This window comes from Lithobates pipiens, unplaced genomic scaffold, assembly GCF_037356315.1.
Source record: "Lithobates pipiens isolate NorthernLeopardFrog02 unplaced genomic scaffold, aLitPip1_a1.2 Scaffold_1, whole genome shotgun sequence".
NCBI classification, from domain to species: Eukaryota; Metazoa; Chordata; class Amphibia; order Anura; family Ranidae; genus Lithobates; species Lithobates pipiens.
Window position 1 is genome coordinate 202,860,217 of NW_027507685.1, and position 23,004 is coordinate 202,883,220.

The 23,004-nt window shown below is 43.0% G+C and overlaps 1 protein-coding gene across 3 annotated transcripts in view; it reads right to left on the minus strand.

Moving 5' to 3' along the window:
* Positions 1-8,030: 8,030 nt before the first annotated feature.
* ALKBH6 (alkB homolog 6) overlaps positions 8,031-23,004 on the minus strand; it is a 39,658-nt gene continuing 24,684 nt past the window's right edge. For all 3 annotated transcript variants that reach the window (XM_077480421.1, XM_077480412.1, XM_077480430.1), the window contains exons 5-7: positions 19,144-19,295; positions 14,537-14,653; positions 8,031-9,610 (exon numbers count right to left, since the gene is read on the minus strand). In XM_077480421.1, the coding sequence (XP_077336547.1) occupies positions 9,344-9,610; positions 14,537-14,653; positions 19,144-19,295 (536 nt within the window). In that variant the 3' untranslated portion in view covers positions 8,031-9,343. The remainder of the gene's footprint in view (positions 9,611-14,536; positions 14,654-19,143; positions 19,296-23,004) is intronic.

Genomic DNA, 23,004 nt, shown 5'->3' on the forward strand with positions numbered 1-23,004 from the left:
TTCTTAAAGTGAAATTAAAAGGGATCATTACTGACCTTTATTCCAGCCGTCCTCGTTCCTTGACCGGTGCCAGCATCTTCTTCTGTGTGCTGGTCTTTGGTTGTCTTCATTGGCCAGGGCAGGATGACATCACTCACGTGCAGAAGCCAGACATCTCAGCAAAGTGAGCTTTACATGCTGGAAACCGCTGAGAGCAGGCAGGTAGGTATTACAGAAGAGACATTGGGGTTGATCAAATAAAGGCAAATTCACTGTGCAATAGGAAGTGCAGTCGCTGTAGATCTGAGTGGGACATGCAAGAAAAATAAAAACAGTATTTTTGCTTGCTCATGTTTTGGTGATAGAAATCAGCAGAGCTTCCCCTTATTTCAGATCTTCCCCTCAGATCTACAACGAGAGCACTTGTAGTGCACAGTGGATTTGCAATTAGTAAATCAACCCCACTGTGTATCTCCACCATACAAAAAAAGAAAACTCGATCAGTCCGCCTGTCAGTTTTTCAAGTGGACCCGATCGGACCCTCCAGTTACCTCTATGGAGCGTCAGGGGTCAATGGATTTTCCGTTGACACCTGCCGACATCTGTTCCCCATCTGTCTGGCAGGTTGGATGGCAGCTGGGTATTTACAGACAGGGGGTCTGTTTACATCCAACCGCCCATAAGCGGAGCCGACACAGACCAGCCATCCACCTGCTCAGCAGATCGATTCCCAATGATGCCCGCTCCATGTGTATAGGACTTAATGGGGGGCTTTAGTCATACTTTAAAAACGGAACTAAATGCATTAATTTAACAAAAAAAAACACGTTATATTTGCGGCCTGGCGGGATTGCTGTCACATTTGCTTGTGCTCGCAACCAAACTGTCAAACCATCAAATGGCTGGTGTCATAACTGATCACATGTGCAGCCTTCTTGGCTGAACAGGATAGGAAGGTTTAGTTCCGCTTTAAGGGTACATGACAATGGAGGTTTGCAAGCAAAGGGAAGCTCTAATGTAAAACTCCTAGCAGTTTTCTACACCTGAGGATCCATAGGTGGCACATACAGCCAGACATAGAAAATAATGCACGTTTACAAAGTTTTCATGTTCAGGAAGTACACCATACATGGGTAAACAGATGTATCAGCATTAAAATTGAGCAAATCGTGTACAGCCACTCACTTCTATGTAAGCGCCACTTGTGGCTCCACAGGAGCAGAAGACCACTGAGAGTCCTTACTGAACCAGCTGAATTTGATCCATCTATGCCAGGCTTTACTCTGGGCATAAATAAATTATTCTATGACAGAATTTAAAGGCTAACTCCACCTTTTGCACTACGTTACAACCATATTTAGAGTAATATGGTGCAAATGGTTGTCCTCCAGCTCTCTAACTGAAAGTCATTACCGTGAAACCCTAATCATCAAAGCAACAGACGTTCAGCAGCAGGAAGAAGTTATCCTTACACAAAAGATTTTTTACAAGACCCAGCTGCTGCACAATTAAGACATGCTTTATGAGAAGCTCCAGCCTCCTGCAGAATTTTTTTTTAAAGTCAGCAGTTGCGAATACTGTAGCTGCTGAGTTATTATTAGGAAACTTACCTGTCCAAGGATCCAGCTGTATCTTTACCCGAGCTGATTTTTTAATTGGATGTCGGGTGCTCCCGCCGCCATCTCCACTATGGGAAACCAGGAGCCAAGCCTTGAGGCTTCACCGCCGGTTCCCTACTGCTCATGTGCGAAGTGCGCTACATTCTGTGAGTAGGCGGGCTGTGGAGGAAGGAGGAGGGGGCCAAACTTCAACCTCAGCTGGAAGTGGAAGCAAGTACCTGTCAAAACAAGGTACCCGCCTTGTACCCGCCCTTTATTTCTTTTATTTAAGCCCATTTAAAGCAGGCCTTCAAGCACATCCAAGTTAAAAAAAATAAAAAAAAAAACCTTTTTCCCAAGCAGCCTGTGCTCATTCACTGGGTTTCTGTTTTTTATTTTTGTTCTTAAAGCCCTTAGCCAGTTCCCGACCGGCACACAACCATGTACGTCGACAGAATAGCATGGCTGCGCAAATAGGCGTACCTGTATGTCCCTTTGAATTTGCCGCCATGCCACCGCTTGCCCGCCGCAAGCTCCGTGAGTAGGATCGTGGGTCCCGCGGACTCGATGTGCGTGATCGTCTCACGGAGATATGCTAATGTAAACAAGCATCTCTCCGTTCTGGCTAGTGAAATGGTCACTGATCACAGCTTCCTGTAATCGGGAGTGGTGATCAGTGATGTGTCACACACAGCCCCTCCCCCAATGTTAGAATCACTCCCTAGGACACACTTAACCCCTACAGCGCCACCTGGTGTTAACTCCTTCACTGCCAGTCACATTTACACAGTAATCAATGCAATTTAAATCGCACTGATCGCTGTATAAATGTGAATGGTCCCAAAAATGTGTCAAAATTGCCCGATGTGTCAGCCATAATGCCGCAATCATGATAAAAATCGCTGATCACCGCCATTGCTAGTATAAAAAAAAAATGCCATAAATCTATCCCCTATTTTTATTTTTTAGACGCTATAACTTTTGCGCAAACCAATCAATAAAGGCTTGTTACGTATTATTCTACATATTTATGGTAGAAAATATTGCATCGGCCTAAACTGAGGGAAAAAAAATGTTTTTTTATATATTTTTTGGGGATATTATAGCAAAAAGTAAAAAATAATATTTTTTTTTCAAAATTGTCACTTTTTTTGTTTATAGCGCAAAAAATAAAAACTGCAGAGGTGATCAAATACCACCAAAAGAAAAAAAGATGTCAGTTTTGTTTGGGAGCCACGTCACACAGCCATGCAATTGTCAGTTAAAGCGGTGCAGTGCCAAACGCAAAAAGTGCTCTGGTCTTTGGCCAGGCAAATGGTCCGGGGCTGAAGTGGTTTAAACAGAGAAAAACTTATCTGAACCCATTGTCACCTGATCTCCCCAACGCCTCTTTTGCAATAGTAAAAGTGTTGGGTGATTGCAATTTCCCCTCCACTATCTAGCTGACCTCAGACTTGTGTGTACCCCTCATTGTAATGTCACACCGGAATACTTCATCTTTGATGAACAGTTGTGGCAGTCAACAGCAGCACCATCCAGGGAAGGACTGGGAAGTAGCCCGGCAAAGTGTGACTTGAAGACGCAATGTGACAAGTGCTTGTGCTAAAGAACATTGGGGGTTATTTACTAAAGGCAAAACCACTTTGCACTGAAAGTGCACTTGGAATTGCAGTCACTGTAGATCTGAGCTGAAGACCTGAAATGAGGGGAAGCTCTGCTGATTTTATCATCCAATCACGTGCAAGCTAAAATGCTGTTTTTTTTTTATTTTCCTTGCATGTCCCCCTCAGATCTACAGAGATTGCACTTCCAAGTGCACTTGTAGTGCAAAGTGGACTTGCCTTTAGTAAATAAAACCCATTGTCTTTTAGCACCAGCCTCCTCCGTGGCCCTTAGCATTTCCAATGACATCCCAAAGCTGCAAAAGTAACTGGTACTGACAGCAGATTGTGCAGTTAGCCATTAAATAGCAATATCTAATTAGTGAAGTAAGTGAGGTCCACCAGTCCAACATATATCATTGGTATTAGCTTATAAGGAAAATGTCCCCATGTACCCTAGCCCAGTGCCCACCTAGCACCAGCAAAAGACATGTACACCTCAGACCAGCCCCTCCCACCCTACAGTGCAAGAAAAGACTTGGGATCTGTTATGACACTGGATCATCAGATCAGGATCTTCACGTTTTGCTACATCTATGTTCTTTTTTTCATTTATTCAGTTCAGTTTTGGACTCAGTCTTATGTAGATCTTAAAGACCAGGTCATGTGTGGCATCAGGTCTGGGTGAAGGAGCCTTCCTGGTGGTAGGACCCAAGCATCTATTATTGTCTTTATCTACATAGTTATTGACACTGGTATCAGGATAAATGCATGACTGTCAGCATCCACAGTTGGTATGATATGATAAGTTCTACGACCTCTTGTTCTAACATATACATACATCAGGGGTATAAGGGACCACCCACTGGCAGATACCCCCTGCCTGCCAAGTTCCTGGCCCCTGTGTGGGACACCTCTTTGGCAGGCAGGTATTATCTAACATGAGTGCTATGTCCCAAAGGAGGTACATAGGGTGAAGCACTGATACTTTAAGAACACTAATTTGGCAGGTACTGGAGAGTATATCTGCAGTGCCCATAGCAACATCTAACATTAAATTGGTAGTAAACCGAAAAAAAAATAATAATAATAATAATCTTCGCTCTGTAAGTTAAAGTGTCTCTAAAGACAGAAAGTTATTTTTATCTTAATGTATTCTATGCCATAACATAAAACCTGTGTGCAGCTCCCCCTCATACTTACCGATCCAGCGATGTTGCAGGAGAGACATGGCTATCCGGGAATCTTCCTCCTGAGTGGCTGGGACATTGGCTCCCGCTGCTGTCTATCAAAGTCAATGAGCCAATGAAGACAGAGGGGGTGGGAGCCAAGCCACGGCTCCTGGTCTGAATGAACACACAGAGCAGCGGCTTGGCACTCAGCAGAAAAGAGGAGCCAGCGGGGGACCCGGGAAGAGGAGGATCTGGGCTGCTCTGTGCAAAACCAACTACACAGAAGAGGTATGTATAACATGTTTGTTATTTTTACCCCCCCCCCCCCAAAAAAAAAAAAACCTTTGGTATCACTTTAATGTCATAATGTGCTGGTATGCATTGTATACTAGCACATAATGAAAGACTTGCCTTAAAACACTGACAGGGCTTCAGTCTTTACCTGGTCTTCCTTCTGCGTTCACGGGCTGCGGCCATCTGATTGGCTGATCCATGATGTCATCACTCCCGTGCATGCACATGGGAGTTACAGCTGCGGCACAGCTCTCTCAATGGATGGCACGCTGACATCACCGGTGCTGCTTAAGTAAAAGCCTCCTAAACTATGCAAGTTTAGGAGATATTTACTGTACCTACAGGTAAGCCTTATGCAGGCTTACCTGTAGGTATAAAATTGACAAAAACGCTCTTACTACCATTTTAAGGTGAAGTTCTAGTACACTTTTAAAACAGATACTTTGTAGGGAGGCAGGACCTTTGGTCTTGAATTCACTGTCCCCTTTGCTAATTTTTTTAATAGTTCTATTGTGTTTTTGTATAAATGCTTTCTGTTGTTTGGGTCCACCAGCTTAGGGAAACACTTTGGATGTCATTTAAACCACTGTTTAAACACATAAGCTTTCCAATTCATTTGACTTTACTTTCTGAGGGATTACTGTATGTTGAGGTTAAGTTTAACCATATGCGCTAGTTCACACAGTATGCGTGACAATAAAATGTTTTGTATATACAAGTGGTTCATAGTTACACACACAAAAAAATAAAAAAAAATAAAGGATTTTATATCCATATACACACACATACTTGCTTTGTGCACTGGTCCAAAGCATGTGGTTGGGGGGGGGATTATGGTGTGGGGTTGTTTTTCAGGGATTGGGTATGGCCCCTTAATTCCAGTGAAGGAAACTCTAAGGCCCCTTTCATGCTTGTGCAACTTGTCCTGCAACTTGGGACTGCAAAGTCGCATGACAAGTCATACCCCATGATTTCCGATCTGTACCATTCATATCTATGCGTCTTCAAGTTGCAGCGACTTCAAAGTAGTCCGTGCGCTACTTTGGTCTGACCTTGATGCAACTTGAGGTCCATAGACCTCAAAATTATGCAGGCATTGCTTCAAGTCACTGCAAAATCACGCGACTTTCAAGTCGCACAAGTGTGAAAGGAGCCTAAAGGCGTCAACATATCAAGACATTTTGGACAATTTCATGCTCCCAGCTTTGTGGGAACAGTTTGGGGATGGTGCCTTCCTGTTCCAACATGACTGCACACCAGTGCACAAAGCAAGGTCCATAAAGACATGGATGAGTGAGTTTGGGGTGGAGGAACTTCACTGGCCTGCACAGAGTCCTGACCTCAATCCAACAGAACACCTTTGGGATGAATTCGAGCGGAGGCTACGAGCCAGGCCTTCTCATCCAAAATCAGTGCCTGACCTCACAAATGCACTTCAAGAAGAATGATAAAACATTCCCATAGACACACTCCTAAACCTTGTGGACAGCCTTCCCAGAAGAGTTGAAGCTGTTATAGCTTCAAAGGGTGGGCCAACTCCATATTGAACCATACGGACTAAGACTGGGATGCCATTAAAGTTCATGTGCGTGAAAAGGCAGGTGTCCCAATACTTTTGGTAATATAGAGTCTCTCTCTCTCTATTACATTATAATTATATATATATATATATATATATTATATATATATGTATATACACACACATTATACATATATATACACATTATACATACATACATATATATATACATACATATACACACACACACACACATATATATATATATATATATATATATATATATATATATATATATATATATATATATATATATATATATATATATATATATATATATATGTGTGTGTGTGTGTGTGTGTGTGTGTGTGTGTATGTATGTATGTATGTATGTATGTATGTATGTATGTATGTATATATATATATATACATACATACACACACACACACACACACACACACACACATATATATATATATATATATACACACACACACACACACACACACACACACACACACACACACATATATATATATATATATATATACATACACACACATACACACACACACACACACACACGCGCGGGATTAAGTACATTCAGGTCATGCGAGTCCAAAAGTTGGTGTTTTATTTATGCTATACACCGAAAAGGATGATAGTTAAAATTTGTTTATTCTGTATGTTATAGCCAGTACTTTACTTTAAATTCATTCTCATTGAAAAATATACATTTTTATCGTTAATGTGTTCTTACTGGGTTTAAAAGTGCATTCAACTGTGTGAGGCATTACAGCCAGGCAAGTCGAATTTTCAGAGCACAGGTCAACCATAGACTGTTCAAATATTGGTTTGTTCAGCAGGAACCAGCTGAGACTTGAACCATGTATGGGCAGGCTGAATGTACCAAGTTCATTGATCAATCAGCTTGGGTACAACCAGCCTGCCGGATTTTGCATGCGATTATCACTAGTGGCTGGTATAGCCGCTAACAATAATCACTGTCTTCTCCTGGGCAGGGAGAGCTTCCCCTGCTGGGAGAACACGATGGCTCGGACTCAGGGATTCCACTGTCAACACTGTCTATGTTAACGGGGGAATCAAGCAAATTTCTTTCCTGCTCGGTGTAGGGCCTGCTTTAGTCTCCTTGCTCCTTGGTTATCCTTTAGGGCCAGTTCACACTAGTGTGTTGATCTGGGATTTAGCGCACCTGTAGAATGCAGGTCAATGCAAGGACACCTTAAAAACAATGGTCTTACTATGTGTCCTGCTCACACTGCAATGCTGCACTGCGGTAAAATGCAACATGCATGTATTTTAACGCAACACAGGTCAGCGCATGTAAAACGCAGTCAACTCAACACAAGTCAGAAAAAAGTTTGCTTTGTGACACACAGGATGTGATGACATAAGAAAAGCTGCAAAATGCAGTGCATTTTAACATGTGCTAAAACATGCATCAACGCACATCATAACATGCATCAACGCACATCATAACATGCATCAATGCAGGTCAACACGCATTACAGCTAGCATAAAATGGATGGAAAGGTACATTCATTTTCCCTGCATTTTATCAAATTTCGGTGTAAATTCAGCTTGAAGGTCATATCTGTAAATGGCTCACATTGCCATGACTCACAAAGAAATATTATTTCTGGCAAACAATAGATAAAGAATGGTATTCAAAATAATCAGGTTTGTAAAATGATCCTAAATACGGAAGTACATTGTGAACGGAACACAAATACAAAATCATAACAGCATGCATTCTTGGTAAGCTATTGCCTGCTCCTTTCTTTTCTTATACAAACACAAATAAATATAACAATCATTCAATGCACATAACAAGATGGTCAGTCGTTTCTTTTTAAAGGAAACCTTTAATAAATAAACATATGGGTTGCCAGTACTGACACCTTCTGGAAGCATCATATGCTTTGCTGTCACTTCCCAATCTTAGAAAAAAATAAAAATAAAAAAATAAAACCCATTTAGAGCTCAGCACAGGTAAAAAAAAAAAAAAAAAAAAAAAAGAAGTTTAAAAAGCCAACTTTGCTCCACTATTTAATTCTCCCCTGCAGTACTTCTTTTCAGCCACTAGATGTCCTTCGTCAGGCAGTGTCATTAAACCCACTTGCTGAGCCCAGGCTGTCATGGACCTGCCCCCTGGGAAGGGCATCATCACACAGCCTGGGCTCAGAGTACTGCAGCACAGAATGCTGCTCATGTCCTCTTCTCAGTGACCCTCCGTGCCATGGTAAGGATCACCCTCCAGCACTGCCAGACGAGTGGATGGGAAACGGTCACCAGATCAATCACAAAAGACTGTGAATCTCCCCAGTGGGGACAGCAGCAAGGTGACACGCACTAAGATGTATTCATATAAGGAAACAAGCAGCAAAGCAAACAGAAAATTATCTTCATTGGCAGATGCATTTGTGTACAAAATCACACTGATTAGATGCTGGCTTCCAGAGAAATTTGAACAAATAAGACCGGAGCATAGTAGTACCATCAGGCTTTGTCTTGTTAAGAGGAAGAAACTTTAAGCGCAAATATTTGTGTACATGAAAAAAAATAGAACAGGCAATATGAGAGCAATAATGGCTCAATAGTCCATATGGCAACAGTTCTTAGGGTGAGGTGGCAGGAGGCAGCTGTTCTCCAAGAAAATCTGATTTAGAGAAGGGGGAGAGACACAGGAAGTGCCAACCTGAGTGTAGTGTATTAGATACAATTTATTAACAAAGTAAGTAATGCACTTACAGGTAATAACATAAAAACAGGCTCATCTCTATATAGAGGTGTTTGCAGGTTTAGATCAGCATCCAAAACGAGCGTCCATGGATCTGGCAGATGTCCACAGTGGCCACAGGATAGATTGCCGCTCCCCCAGATCCATGGATGCTCGTTTTGGATGCTGATTTACACATGCACACACCTCCATATACAGATGAGCCTGTTTTTATGTTATTTCCAGTAAGTGCATTACTTATCTTGTTAATAAATAGGCTTTGTCTTGTGGCTTGCCTCTTGCTTTTCCTGTGTGAAGGGATTCAGTTGATCTCTGCTCATATAGGAAGGCCTCTGCCCAGCCACCACCCAGGACCAGCTGTCACCCTGCAGCCCCGAGTTTTAATGCTGAACATCTCCACATACTCTGGCATATTTTCTTATTTGCCTTTCCCCAGGAAGAGTGAGGTTTTCAGTACTTTGGGGACATATCGGATAGTCAGTGACACTCGTGTCCTTCTGGCCAGTGTCTCATCTCTCTGTGCCCCACACTTTTCCAGATTGGCCACTTTGTGGCTTAGCGTGTCGTGGGTATGAGGGAGAATTCCATGGAGGTAATTTTTATACAAGTCCTCACGAAGAACAAAAAGACTTCTGGGCTCCAACAAGAGGGATAGGACATGTCTCTGTTCTTCTGTTTTAGGAACCTGGAAGACAAAAGAGAGACCTACAGGTACTCCAGCATAGTGATCGGCTTATAGGTTACTAGCTCTTGGCTGTCAATAATACCAGTAAACTATAAATGAAGGCATTTTCATAAAACTGCAGTGTAGTGCTAAAGTCCAAAAACACTTCTGACTTGCCTAAAGCAACCAATTAGCTTTCACCTTTTATGAAAACAGTGCAGGTTAAAACATGACACTTGGGGGGTGATTTACTAAAACTGGAGAGTGCAAAATCTGGTGCAGTTGTGCATGGCAGGCAATCAACTTCTAACTTCAGCTTCTTCAATTAAAGGGGTTGTAAAAGCAGAAGGTTTTAAAAGCCTTCTGTGTGCAGCACCCCCCCCCCCCCAAAACTTACCTGAGTCCCATTGCAATCCAGTGATGCTGCACGAGAGACTAGCCTGTCCAGGAGTCCCGTCCTCATTGGCTGAGACAGCAGCGTGGCACCATTGGCTCCCGCTGCTGTCAAAGTCAGTGAGTCAATGAGAAGAGAGAGGGAGTGGGGCCGCGGCTTCATGCCTGAATGGACACAAGGAGCTGCAGCTTGGCTTGGGGGCTCCCATAGCAAGCAGGAGAAAGGAACCAGGAGCACCGAAGAGGGACCCGAAAAGAGGATCCTGGCTGCTCTGTGCAAAACCACTACACAGGGCAGGTAAGTATGACAGGTTTATTATTTTAACCCCCAAAAAATTAGACTTTAGTATCACTTTAAGCTTTGACAAAATCTGGAAGCCGATTGGTTTCTTTGCAGAGCTGCACTAGATTTTGCACTTTCCAGTATTACTAAATAAACCCCAAAGAATCTTAGTGGCTGCTAAAGGAAGTAAATTTATTATTACAGGTATTTATGTAGTCCCGACAATTCACACAGCACTTTACATACAGTACACAGTGGGGTTGATTTACTTAAACTGGCGAGTGCAAAATCTGGTGCAGCTGTGCATGGTAGCCAATCGGCTTCTAACTTCAGCTACTTCAATTAAGCTTTAACAATAAAATCTGGAAGCCGATTGGTTTCTATGCAGAGCTGCACCAGATTTTGCACTCTCCAGTTTTAGTAAATCTCCCCCACAGTGTGGATCTTCAGATTGAGTCCAAACTGATTTTTACTGACATATGATCACATCACAAACAAGAGGGTGCAATGTTTTGGAGTCATGCAGAACCCCATCATCGGGCATGTGTTGTGAGTCACATGACTGACAAAGGGGTCCTGTGTGACTCTGAAACTTTGCACTCTCATCTGTGATGTGATCATACGTCATAAAAAAAAATGTTTGGACTCAATTTGAAGATCCGTGGTGTGCTGGCAAATATCTACACTGTCATGCATGATCCAGTCTACAGCACCCAGTATCCTAGAGCCTTTTCCAAGAACGTGTGCGATGGAAATACAGATGGTTAGAACACACAAGACAGTCCCATCAGTCCCTGCCCCCGAGGAGCTTACAATTTAAAAAGTAAAAAAAACATTTAATATTCCTGATTTGTGCCTGCTATACCATGTACTTGTATGAGAAAGTATCCTGCTCTCTTTGTATTGCTTCCTTTGTGTGAAATTCCTGGTGTTCCCGACAGTCCCTCTGCTTTCCTATTAAAAACTGACCACAATAAGCAGGCGAGCACAGCGTGGTCATTTCACTAGCTGTGCTGGGAACTCAGCTCAGCCTGCTCTCCTCCAATGATCAGACTTGTTCTGACCCCCTTGTAGAGCCATTCACTGTGTATATGCACATACATATACATATATATATATAAAAAGGTATTTATGTTTTTTATGTCTATAGACAAATGTGTTGCCTTTTATTTCTATTTTAAACTCAACAGGTGGGAATTCACAATCACTTTAAGGTCCCTATTTCACATACTGTACACATAGTAGAGCCAATCTATGCAGAAGCCAGCTAACCTGCCAGCATGTATTTGGCATGTGGGAGGAAACAGAGGAAACCCACACAAGCACAGAGAGAACATGCAAACCCCATACAGATAGTGTCCTGGCTGGGATACAAACCAAGTATCCTAGCGTTGCAAGGCAGATTTGCTGATCATTAATCCACTGTGCTGCCACTTTGAGGTCACACCAGATGTTTATATACTTACCCTCAGTGTGGGGTACATTTGTATTCAGCCCCCCTGAGTCAATACTTTGTAGAACCGCCTTTCACTGCAATTAAAGCTGAAACTTTTTGGGGATGTCTCTACCAGCTTTGTACATCTAGAGAGAGTGAAATGTTTGCCCATTCTTCTTTGCAAAATAGCTCAAGCTCTATCAGATTGGATGGAGAGCGGCTGTGAACAGCAATTTTCAAGTCTTGCCACAGATTCTCAATTGGATTTAGGTCTGGACTTTGACTGGGCCATTCTAACACATTTATATGCTTTGATCTAAACCATTACATTGTAGCTCTGGCTGTATGTTTAGGGTCGTTGCCCTCCTGAAAGGTGAACCTCTGCCCCTAAGGCTGGCCATACATTATACAGTTTTCTTCTATAGATTTCCTTTAGAGTTACCAAAACCATATAATATGAGGTCAAATCTGAACAGTTTGTGTGCAATCAGGCAGGTCCTTGTACTACACAGTTGAAGGTAAATCTAAAGGAAATTGAATAAGAAAATTGTATGGCGTATGGCCAGCTTAACAGATTTTCTTCTAAGATTACCCTGTATATGGCTCCATCCATCTTTCCATCAACTCTGACCAGCTTCCCTGTCCCTGCTGAAGAAAAACATCCCCGAACATGATGCTGCCACCACGTTTCATGGTGGGGATGGTGTGTTCAGGGTGATGTGAAGTGTTAGTTTTCTGCCACACATAGCATTTTGCTTTTAGGCCAAAAAGTTTAATTTTGGTCTCATCTGACCAGAGCACCTTCTTCCACGTGTTTGCTGTGTCCCCCATGTGGCTTCTCGCAAACTGAACTTCTTATAGCTTTCTTTCAACACTGGCTTTCTTCTTGCCACTCTTCCATAAAGGCCAGATTTGTGGAGCGCACAACTAATAGTTGTCCTGTGGACAGATTCTCCCACCTGAGCTGTGGATCTCTGCAGCTCCTCCGGAGTTACCATGGGCCTCTTGTCTGCTTCTCTGATTAATGCTCTCCTTGCCCGGCCTGTTAGTTTAGGTGGATGGCCATGTGTTGATAGGTTTGCAGTTGTGCCATACGCTTTCCATGATGTATTGAACAGTGCTCTGTGAGATGTTCAAGCTTGGGATTTGTTTTTTTATAACATAATTCTGCTTTAGACTTCTCCACAACTCTATGCCTGACCTGTCTGGTGTGTCTCTTGGCCTTTATGATGCTGTTTGTTCACTAAGGTTATCTTACAAACCTCTGAGGGATTCACAGAACAGCTGTATTTATACTGAGATTAAATTACTCACAGGTCGACTCCATTTACTAATGAGATGACTTTTGAAGGCAATTGGTTCCACTCGATTTTAGTTAGGGGTAACAGAGTAAAGGGGGCTGAATACAAATGCACACCATACTTTTCAGATATTAGTAAAAAAAAAATTAAAACCATTTATAATTTTCCTTCCACTTCACAATTATGTCCCACTTAGTGTTGTCACATAAAATCCCAATAAAACACATTTACGTTTTTGGTTGTAACATGACAAAATGCGAAACATGTCAAAGGGTATGAATACTTTTTCAAGGCACTGTGCTAGTGAATAAGAAAATGAATTAAGAAAAAGGAAAAAACACAGCAAGTAAGCAGTAAAATAGGTTATTTTTCTTTACTTTTACCTGTATTTTTTGAGTTTAAGACAGGGCTCTTTAAAATAAAGCGTGAGGGTTGTGAAAGTGTAAAGTTGTGAAATTCTGAATTTTTATTGCTGTATTTTGAAGTGGGCACACAGGCAGGAAATTATACAAAAAAGGTGTATTATGCCGTGTACACACGGGCGGACTTTTCAACAGCAAAGGTCAGACGGAACGGATCTGTCAGACAATTTGGCCGTGTGTGGGCTTCATCTGACCTTTTCGGTCCAAAAAACAGATGGACTTTAGCTTTAGAACAGGTTTCAAATCTTTCCGACGGACTCGAGTCCAGTCGAAAAATCTGTTTGTCTGTATGCTAGTCCGACAGAAGAAAACTGATGCTAGGGCAGCTATTGGCTATGAACTTCCTTATTCTAGTCCGGCCATTCGTCATCACGTTCGAACCGTCGAAATATGGTGTGATTGTGTGTGGCCAAGTCCGTTCGTTCGGAAAGTCCGCTGGGAAGACCGTCGGACCTAGTCTGCCGGAAAATACGGTAGCGTGTACACGGCATCAATCCACTTAATTTTTTTAGGACTAAAAGTCATGATTTAACCCCAAGGTAAAATAATATTTGAAAATAACACCTTGGTTAAAGTGGTTGTAAACCCTTACAAACCACTTTGACCTACAGGTAAGCCTAGATTAAGGCTTACCTATAGGTCCAAGAAATATCTCCTAAACCTATACGGTTTAGGAGATATTTGCCCGAAGACAGGCACCGCTGTCTACAGCGCATGCGCCGTAGACAGCGGCGCGCAGGCGCACTAAGCGCGGCATTTCCAACAACAGAGCTGCCGCGCGTGTCGGCTCCCGTGCGCATGCGCGGGAGTGACGTCATCGCGGCTCCGCCGAATGACAGCGGCGGAGCTGCGAGACCCCACCGAAAAGATGGATGCGCCGGACTACAGGGGACAGCGGTGACATCGCTGGATCCTGTGTCAGGTAAGTGACACATAATTGACTACTATGCGATGCATAGTAGTCCATTATGCTTTGCCTTAGCAGGGAATGAAAGAGGAAGTAAACCCATCAGAGTTTACTTCCTCTTTAATGCATGATTTATATTTTATTTTTTGTGTACCAATTTGAGCCAGGGTAACCTACAAAATGAAGAAAGCTTCTTCAACCCTTACCTGGTCTTCTTCTTGAGGACATCCTCTTTCCGGAGGCACATAGAAGTCCAGAACTGTGTGTGACCCTAAGCTAATGGTTGTGACTGTGGGATAGTAGAGGGGACCATCCTCATGAGGCTGAAAGACAAATATTGTGCTGTAAGTAACTGCATAGAACAAAGGGGGCTCATGTTGTTATGAAGCCTACGTATTCACTAAATATTAGATCACACATAATCTGTCATAGTTTATTGGCTTTATTAGATTACCTTGGCGTTAGGCAAGCTGCATGGAAAACCATCTCTACTCCTGGGTCAGGTGATGTGAAGCTAACCCTATTAAGGCAAGTGAACCCACAGAATCTCTGCATGCTGGGTGGCAACATCACCAAAGTCAACATTTACTTCCACTGAAGACATTGCTGATGTCATCACCCCATCCCAGCTGCTGTGGTTCCACTGCACATCACCAGGACACTCCAGGATATGTGGCTCGAAGCTACAGGGCCACAGACCTGCGAAACTGATTGTATCAGTAGAAAATTTGAATGAGTGCCCTCTGTACTGTTTATGTAAAAAACAGCTATTTCCCAGCAACTCCCAGGCTAAAAGCAGCTTAGGCTTTCTGGCAAATGCTTTTTGCAGTAAAAAAAAAAAAGGCAAACATTTTTAAAACAGGTGTATTTTCTCCAAGCTAAGCAAATTATAAGGTTTTCTCTACAGAAGGCTGAGTTCACATTTCGGGAAAATGTTACACATTCAGGGTGGAACATGAAACATGTTCCAGCTCCTGCAGCCGCCGCCCACTGCAGTGTAAAAGAGCGCAGGGGATCTTCTCCCTGCAACCACCCTCACAATTTAAAAAAAAAAAAAAGAAAAAAAAAGAAAGAAAAAAGGTCGGGTGGGTGGGGCTCTGCCCACATGGCTGCACCATTCATTCAGTGTTACCTGTATATGGATAGACTACAACTACCATCAGCCATCGCAGCTGACAGCTTGTAGTTCTGAATGGACTGCGGGGGCACCGAGGAGCTCTCTCATAGCTCATCTGCAACCTGTAAACAGTCAGCCCATACTGGAGGCACAGGCTGAAAGCTGCAGTGCTTGTCTGCAGAAGCCCGAGATTGTATCCCTGATCCATTGATCACAGGGCAATGCTTTCCAGGCTCCTGAAGGCAAAAAAAATTATAAATGCATATTTTTTGCTGCAAAAATGTGTGCATGTATTATATTTTCTTAAGAGGTGACCTTATCCTTAAGCAGTCAGGACTGACCTTCCACATGCTGCCCCACTGACCCCATTTAAAGCAGATCCCCAAAGAAACACCTGTAACTTCCAGGTAAGGAGTCACGCATCAGGACCAAGCGAATTAGAGCAGAAAATCAAAACTTGCATGGCAGCAAAAGACTCAGGAAAGCAACTTCTGATAGCTTCCAGTTAAGCAAACCTGTTACTTTGCCTAGTAAGTGAAAAGTGCAGTCTAACATTAGGCACAGTAGCAGGAAGACCTTTCAAGCAGCTGATTGGTGGAGAAAGCACTACCAAGACCCATATTGAACAGTAGTGGTGGATGCAAACATATTTTGCTCTTTCCAGATGCAAGTGGTAAACCTCTTTACTAATATTCTTAACCTGTTTTTGCTGGCCATGTAACACATATGTGTGGTGGTAAAAGGGTGGGCTTTAATTCCCACAAGCTTCACATGTGTGTCACTGGACAGCCAATGTTTCTGTGTTGAGAGTGCGCTCACTGCACATTCCGAGCACAGAGTAGGGTTGCCAACTTTTCTTAAAGTCAAACCCGAACACTTTAGCGGCGCACAGCAATTTTTTTTTTAATAGTATAAACTATACATATATTTTTCTATTAAATAACATTTCTAATCATATGAAGTTAATAACAAGAGTCCCCCTTTACATCAGAGTCCACAGAGTTCCCCTTTTACATCTGAACTCGTAGAGTTCACTTTCACTGTAAGGGGGGACTCTGCAGACTCTGATGTAAGGGAGAACTCTGGGGCCTATAACATAAGCGATGCTCTGGGAACCATGATTTATGGGGGGACACTGAGGACTCTGATGTAAGGGGAAACATTGTGGCCTCTGGTGTAAAGCGGAACTCTGATGTATGGGTTGCTCTGATTTTCTCTGATTGTACTTACTCAGATGTGGGAGAGAGAAGAGGGAGACTTCAGTCACAGATAGGGATGGATGGTGAGCTCAGAGGTATAAATTGAGCCCTCTCTCCTCTCCCGCCTGTGTGTGTGTTTGGGGGGGGGGGGGGGGGGGGTGTCAGTGCTGGCTTTGGGCAGTGAGAAAGGGTGTAACACTCTAAGCCAGCAACCCTGCTGGTAAGCCATAGTCCAGTCTAAATAAAGTGTCCGGGTTTCAGGCAGTCTGAAACCTGGACACATGATTCCAAATCCGAACTGTCCGGGTGAACCCTGGACAGGTGGCAACCCTAGGTGTGTCCTATGCGCACATACGCTTGCCAGTAGGTGTCCCTCATTCCTATCTCAAAACGTTGGGAGGTATGCGTTTCTATGGTGTGAACTGGCCTGAAATCCAAATTTGATTTCAGAGAGAGTGCAGAAGCCATCAATCACTCACCCATCCCCCATTTAGAAATTCTGTATTATTCAGAGCTGGTTCACGCTCTGAACGTTTCTGTGCAACCCCTCGCATTCCATTTTTGACAGCACACGGGCAGCAAAACACACTGGTATGTGCAAATGGTAGTGCAAGCACAACTTTTGCAAATTGAGCCGCACCAAATTGAAGTGCTATTGAAGTACCATGTGGTTTAGTGGCTGAAAATGCACTGCGTTTGTGAGATGTGTTTGGGATGCCATAATAATCGGCACCCGCATGCGTCTTGCAAGGGCAGCACATTCACATGGGGGAAACATATGCGCTATGCATCTTTCCCACACTACGTTCCGGTGTGAGCGTTGAATGGGTGAAGCTGTAGTGCGGCTTCTATGAATGGAAGAGCGGGGCAGAAAGGGCAGGCATAGTCAATCTCTCTTGTTGAGAGCTCCTGATCTCACTAGAAGATTATGGCGGCAGAGGTGGGGAGGTAGGAAAGACAACATTTTCTCCTAAACCAAGAAGAATCAGCACATGGGATACATCATACTAAATGCAAGTTATGTCCCTTGTGTTGATTTTATGTGTGTAGTTTAGGCTAAAACTTAGGCTTTAAAGGCTTAGTCCACCATTGGGACCAGGAATGAGCTCAGGAATGTTCTGACTTAAGTCCTGCCGAGAAGCTGCCAAAACAAACAGCCATTCATAGATGGAGGAGGCATTCCCTGCCCTGCAGTCACATGTATACATACCCCCTGCAAATGTGCGGTTGTAGGGCAGGAAATGCCTCTGCCGCTTATGATTGGCTGTCCATAGAGATGGGATCAGGTGCATTTGGGATCCTAGTCCCATATCCACCTGGAAGCCAACACTGCACACCAGTAATCTAGGGTTGCCACATTTTCTTCAAGTCAAACCCGAACACTTTAGCGGTGCACGGCAATTTGTTTTAAACTATACATATATTTTGCTATTAAATAACATTTCTAATCATATACATTTAAGAACAAGAGTCCTCCTTTACATCAAAGTCCACAGAGTTCCCCTTTTACATCTGAACTCGCAGAGTTCCCTTTCACTGTAAGAGGGGACTCTGCAGACTCTGATGTAAGGGAGAACTCTAACATAAGGGATCCTTTGGGAACACAGAGTTCTGATGTATGGAGAAGACTCTGATGTAAGGGGAAATACTGTGGCCTCTGGTGTAAAGGGGTAATCTGATGTAATGGGTGCTCTGAGAACCCTAATTTACCTTAGTATACTCACTCAGAGGCAGGAGAGAGAAGGGGGGAGATTTCAGTAACAGACAGGGATGGATGGTGAGCTCACTCACCCCTTGCCAGTCAGCACCTCTCATCCGGATGTATCTGAGGCTGGATTTCAAATTTCCAACCCCAACTTACTTTCATATTCTGAGGCACAACACTGGGGATTGGATTGTGGGCAGACACAGAAGGATAGGGGTGGGAGGAAGAGGTGTAGATTGATCCCTCTCTCCTCTCCTGTCTGTGTGTGTATTTGCGGGGGGGGGGGGGGGGGGGGGTTATTAGTGCCGGCTTTGGGTAGTGTTAATATAAAGAGTGTAACAAACACTCTCAGCTCAGATAACTGCAGCCAGTAACCCTGCTGGGAAGCAATAGTCCAGTCTAAATAATGTGTCCGGGTTTCAGGCAGTCTGAAACCCGGACACATGATTCTAAACCCGAACTGTCCGGGTGAATCCTGGACAGGTGGCAACCCTAGCACAGAGACCAAGCTCTTGGTCCCCACTAACAATTGGTAGTCAGTAGGACAGGCTCCCAATCACGTGACTACAGAATTGCTGATTCTTCCTGCGCCCCCCCCCCCCCCCGGCACACAGACCCTATTAAAGGGACTCCGGGGTGGGCGGGAAGGGGTTAAGAAATACATTGCAATAATCACTAATGATGTGTAAAGTTCACTAACAAGGAAACAAAACAGATTAAAGTCTCATGAACAAGTCTAGCATGATTACTACACAGTGCTCTCAGTCTACATAGATTTTATAATGCCCTCACCATTATCCCTTCTCCAGGCTTGTATTCATTTACCAAGACATGATTGGCACAGCTCCCTCCAAACACACTCAGTGAAGAGATTTTGTTGGTGTATGTCTGCAACCAGGGGGGCAACTTCTCTGACACCATGCCTCTGGGATGTGGGAGACCTCCTGCAGGAGAAAGATAAAATATTACATATTGGAATGGACAAGAGCTCCCCCTGTATAAAAAAAGGTTCCGTGTTTGCTACAGCAACCTTACACATTCAAACCTGATGGTCAACTGGCTCAGGCCCGGGAGATTGCTCAATAAGGCTAAAAAAGCAATGTGCAATAAACACGGTCAAAATAGATGTACCTCTCACATATGCTAGAGACAACCATCACAGTCAGAGAACCGACAGCTCAAATCCAGTTGGTGCTCACCAGCAAAAAAAAAACTGTACTGTGGCTTAGTAGGCAGTACAGGGACATCACAGTACTGGTGCCACGGGGTCCTGTATACAGCAGGGAAAACGTCCTGCACGAGGTTTTGTATGCTAGACTTTGGGGGTTCTTTTAGCTATTCTGTTTCTTGTTTAAATTCTTGCCAGCAACAAAACACCCCAAGCGTTATTAATGTATTTCTATTATTATGAGGCATTCACATCAAGTCGTCACAGGCAAATCTACTAGGCCCAATGTCATGCAAATCTTTTCTTCCCACAATTATTTCAGGAGACCTCACTAAAGCCAAAACATGTCCTCTATGAAAAAAACCACCACCATATGATGCGATGTATAAACATACAGCTTTGCTATTCACTAAAGCAAGTGACATTATTCAGCATAGCCATTCACTAGCGGTGATATTACCAGTGTTACTTGAAAAAAATATACATATACATACACACACACACACATTATATATATATATACACACACAGTTGTGCTCATAAGTTTACATACCCTGGCAGAATTTATGATTTCTTAGCTATTTTTCAGAGAATATGAATAACAAAAAACTTTTCTTTCAGTCATGGTTAGTGTTTGCCCTTGTACACACGGTCGGACATTCGGACGGAAAATGTCAGATCGGACTGTGTTGTCGGATAATCCGACAGTGTGTGGGCTCCATCCAACTGTTTCCGTCGGAATATCCGACGGACAAAGTTTTAGAGCTGGGCTCTAAAACTTTCCGACAACATGATCCGATCGGACTTTGTCTGATTGTGTGTATTGAATTCTGATCAGACAAAGTGCCACACGCATGCTCAGATCAAATTCCTAGACCAAAAAAGACTTCAAGCTGTCATTGATATTAAAGGGGGCAATACGCAGTATAAAGAACTGGGGTATGTAAACTTTTGATTATTTGGTTAGTTTCTGTTGACATTATGATTTAAAAAGAGTAAAACACAGTCGATTGATAATAAATGGCTTAAGCCAAACACTAACCATGAGTGAAAGAAATGTTTTTGTGTTATCATTCATATACTCTGACAAATACAAGTGTGTGTATAAAATATTTTATTATATATCTTTTCATGTGGCAACACTGAAGAAATTACACTTTGCTACAATGTAAAGTAGTGAGTGTACAACTTGTTGCTGTCCCCTAATAACTCAACACACAGCCATTAAAGTGGTTGTATAGTCAATTTTGGGACTTTTACCTACAGGAAAGCCTATAATAAGGCTTACCTGTAGGTAAAAAAAAAAAAAATATCTCCTAAACCTGTACGGTTTAGGAGATATTCCCCTCGCAACGTGCCGCTGACTGCAGCTGCGCATGCGCACAGGGGATTCTCGGCTGAAACTCCAGCAGACGCCGAACCCTGCCAGGAAGAAATCTCCTGCACGCATGCGCGGGAGTGACGGAGCCGCGATACCTGGAAGAAACAACATCTGGCCCAATCCACGCTGAGGGAGTTGACATGTTCCCTCTGCGTGGATCGGGCCAGATGTCGGGGCCTCGTTCTAAGGTAAGTATTTCATAATGAGCTAGTATGCACCGCATACTAGCTCATTATGCCTTTTCCTTTGCAGGCGAGTAAAAAAAAAAAAAAAACCTTCAGCGGGTATACAACCACTTTAATGTCTAAACCACTGGCAACATAAGTGCGTACATTCCTAAGTGAAAATGTCCAAATTGGGCCCAATTAGCTATTTTCCCTCCCCGATGTCATGTGACTCTTAAGTATTCCAATGTCTTGGGTGTGAATGGGGAGCAGGTGTGTTAAATTTGGTGTTATCGCTCTCACTCTCTCATACTGGTCACTAGAAGTTCAACATGGCACCTCATGGCAAAGAACTCCCTGAGGATCTGAAAAAAAGAATTGTTTCTCTACATAAAGATGGCCTAGGCTATAAGAAGATTGCCAAGACCCTGAAACCGAGCTGTAGCACGGTGGCCAAGACCATACAGCGGTTTAACAGGACAGTTTTTACTCAGAACAGGCCTCGCCATGGTCGACCAAAGAAGTTGAGTGCACGTGCTCAGCATCATATCCAGAGGTTGTCTTTGGGAAATAGACATATGAGTGCTGCCAGCATTGCTGCAGAGGCTGAAGGGGTGGGGGGGGGACGACAGCCTGCCACTGCTAAGATAATACGGCGCACACTGCATTGAATTGGTCTGCATGGCTGTCACCCCAGAAGGAAGCCTCTTCTAAAGATGATGCACAAAAAACCTGCAAACAGCTTGCTGAAGACAAGTAGACTAAGGACATGGATTACTGGAACCATGTCCTGTGGTGTGATGAGACCAAGATAATCTTATTTGGTTCAGATGGTGTAAAGCGTGTGTGGCGGCAACCAGGTGAGGAGTACAAAGACAAGTGAAGCCTTACCAAGAAAAAACATCCAAGCCTGGCTAAATTTTGCAAAAACACATCTGAAGTTTCCCAAAAGCATGTGGGAAAATGTGTTATGGTTTGATGAAACCAAGGTTGAACTTTTTGGCCATAATTCCAAAAGATAGGTTTGCCGCAAAAACAACAATGCACATCACCAAAAGAACACCATACCCACAGTGAAGCATGGTGGTGGCAGCATCATGCGTTGGGGCTGTTTTTCTTCAGCTGGAACAGAGGCCTTAGTCAAGGTAGAGGGAATTATGAACAGTTCCAAATACTAGTCAATATTGGCACAAAACCTTCAGACTTCTGCTAGAAAGCTGAACAGGAAGGGGAACTTCATCTTTCAGCAAAACAACGACCCAAAGCATAAATACAAATCAACAAAGGAATGGCTTTACCAGAAGAAGATTAATTGGAATGGCCCAGCCGGAGCCCAGACCTGAATCCGATTGAAAATCTGTGGGGTGATCTGAAGAGGACTGTGCACAGGAGATGCCCTCGCAATCTGACAGATTTGCAATGTTTTTGCAAAGAAGAGTCAGGATGTGCCATGCTGATAGACTCATACCCTAAAAGTCCGAGTGCTGTAATAAAATCAGAAGGTGCTTCAAAAAAGTATTAGCTTAACAATTTCAGCCCCGAAAGGATTTATCCCCTTTAAAGACCAGGCCATTTTTTGTGATGCGTCACTGCGTCGCTTTAATTGACAATTGCGTGGTCGTGCAAAGCTGTAACCAAACAAAATTGATGTCCTTTTTTCCCACAAATAGAGCTTTCTTTTGGTGGTATTTGATCACCTCTGTGGTTTTTATTTTTTGTGCTATATAAAAAATAAATAAAAAAAAAGTGACAATTTTGAAAAAAAAAAAAAAAAAAAAAAAAAAACTTTTTTTACATTCTACTGTAATACATATCCAAAAAAAGAACAAATTTCTTCATCAATTCAAAAAATAAAAAAAATAAAAAAAATTCGCAATAAGCATATATTTTTTGGTTTGTACAAAAGTTATAGTGTCTACACAAAAGGGGATAGATTTGTG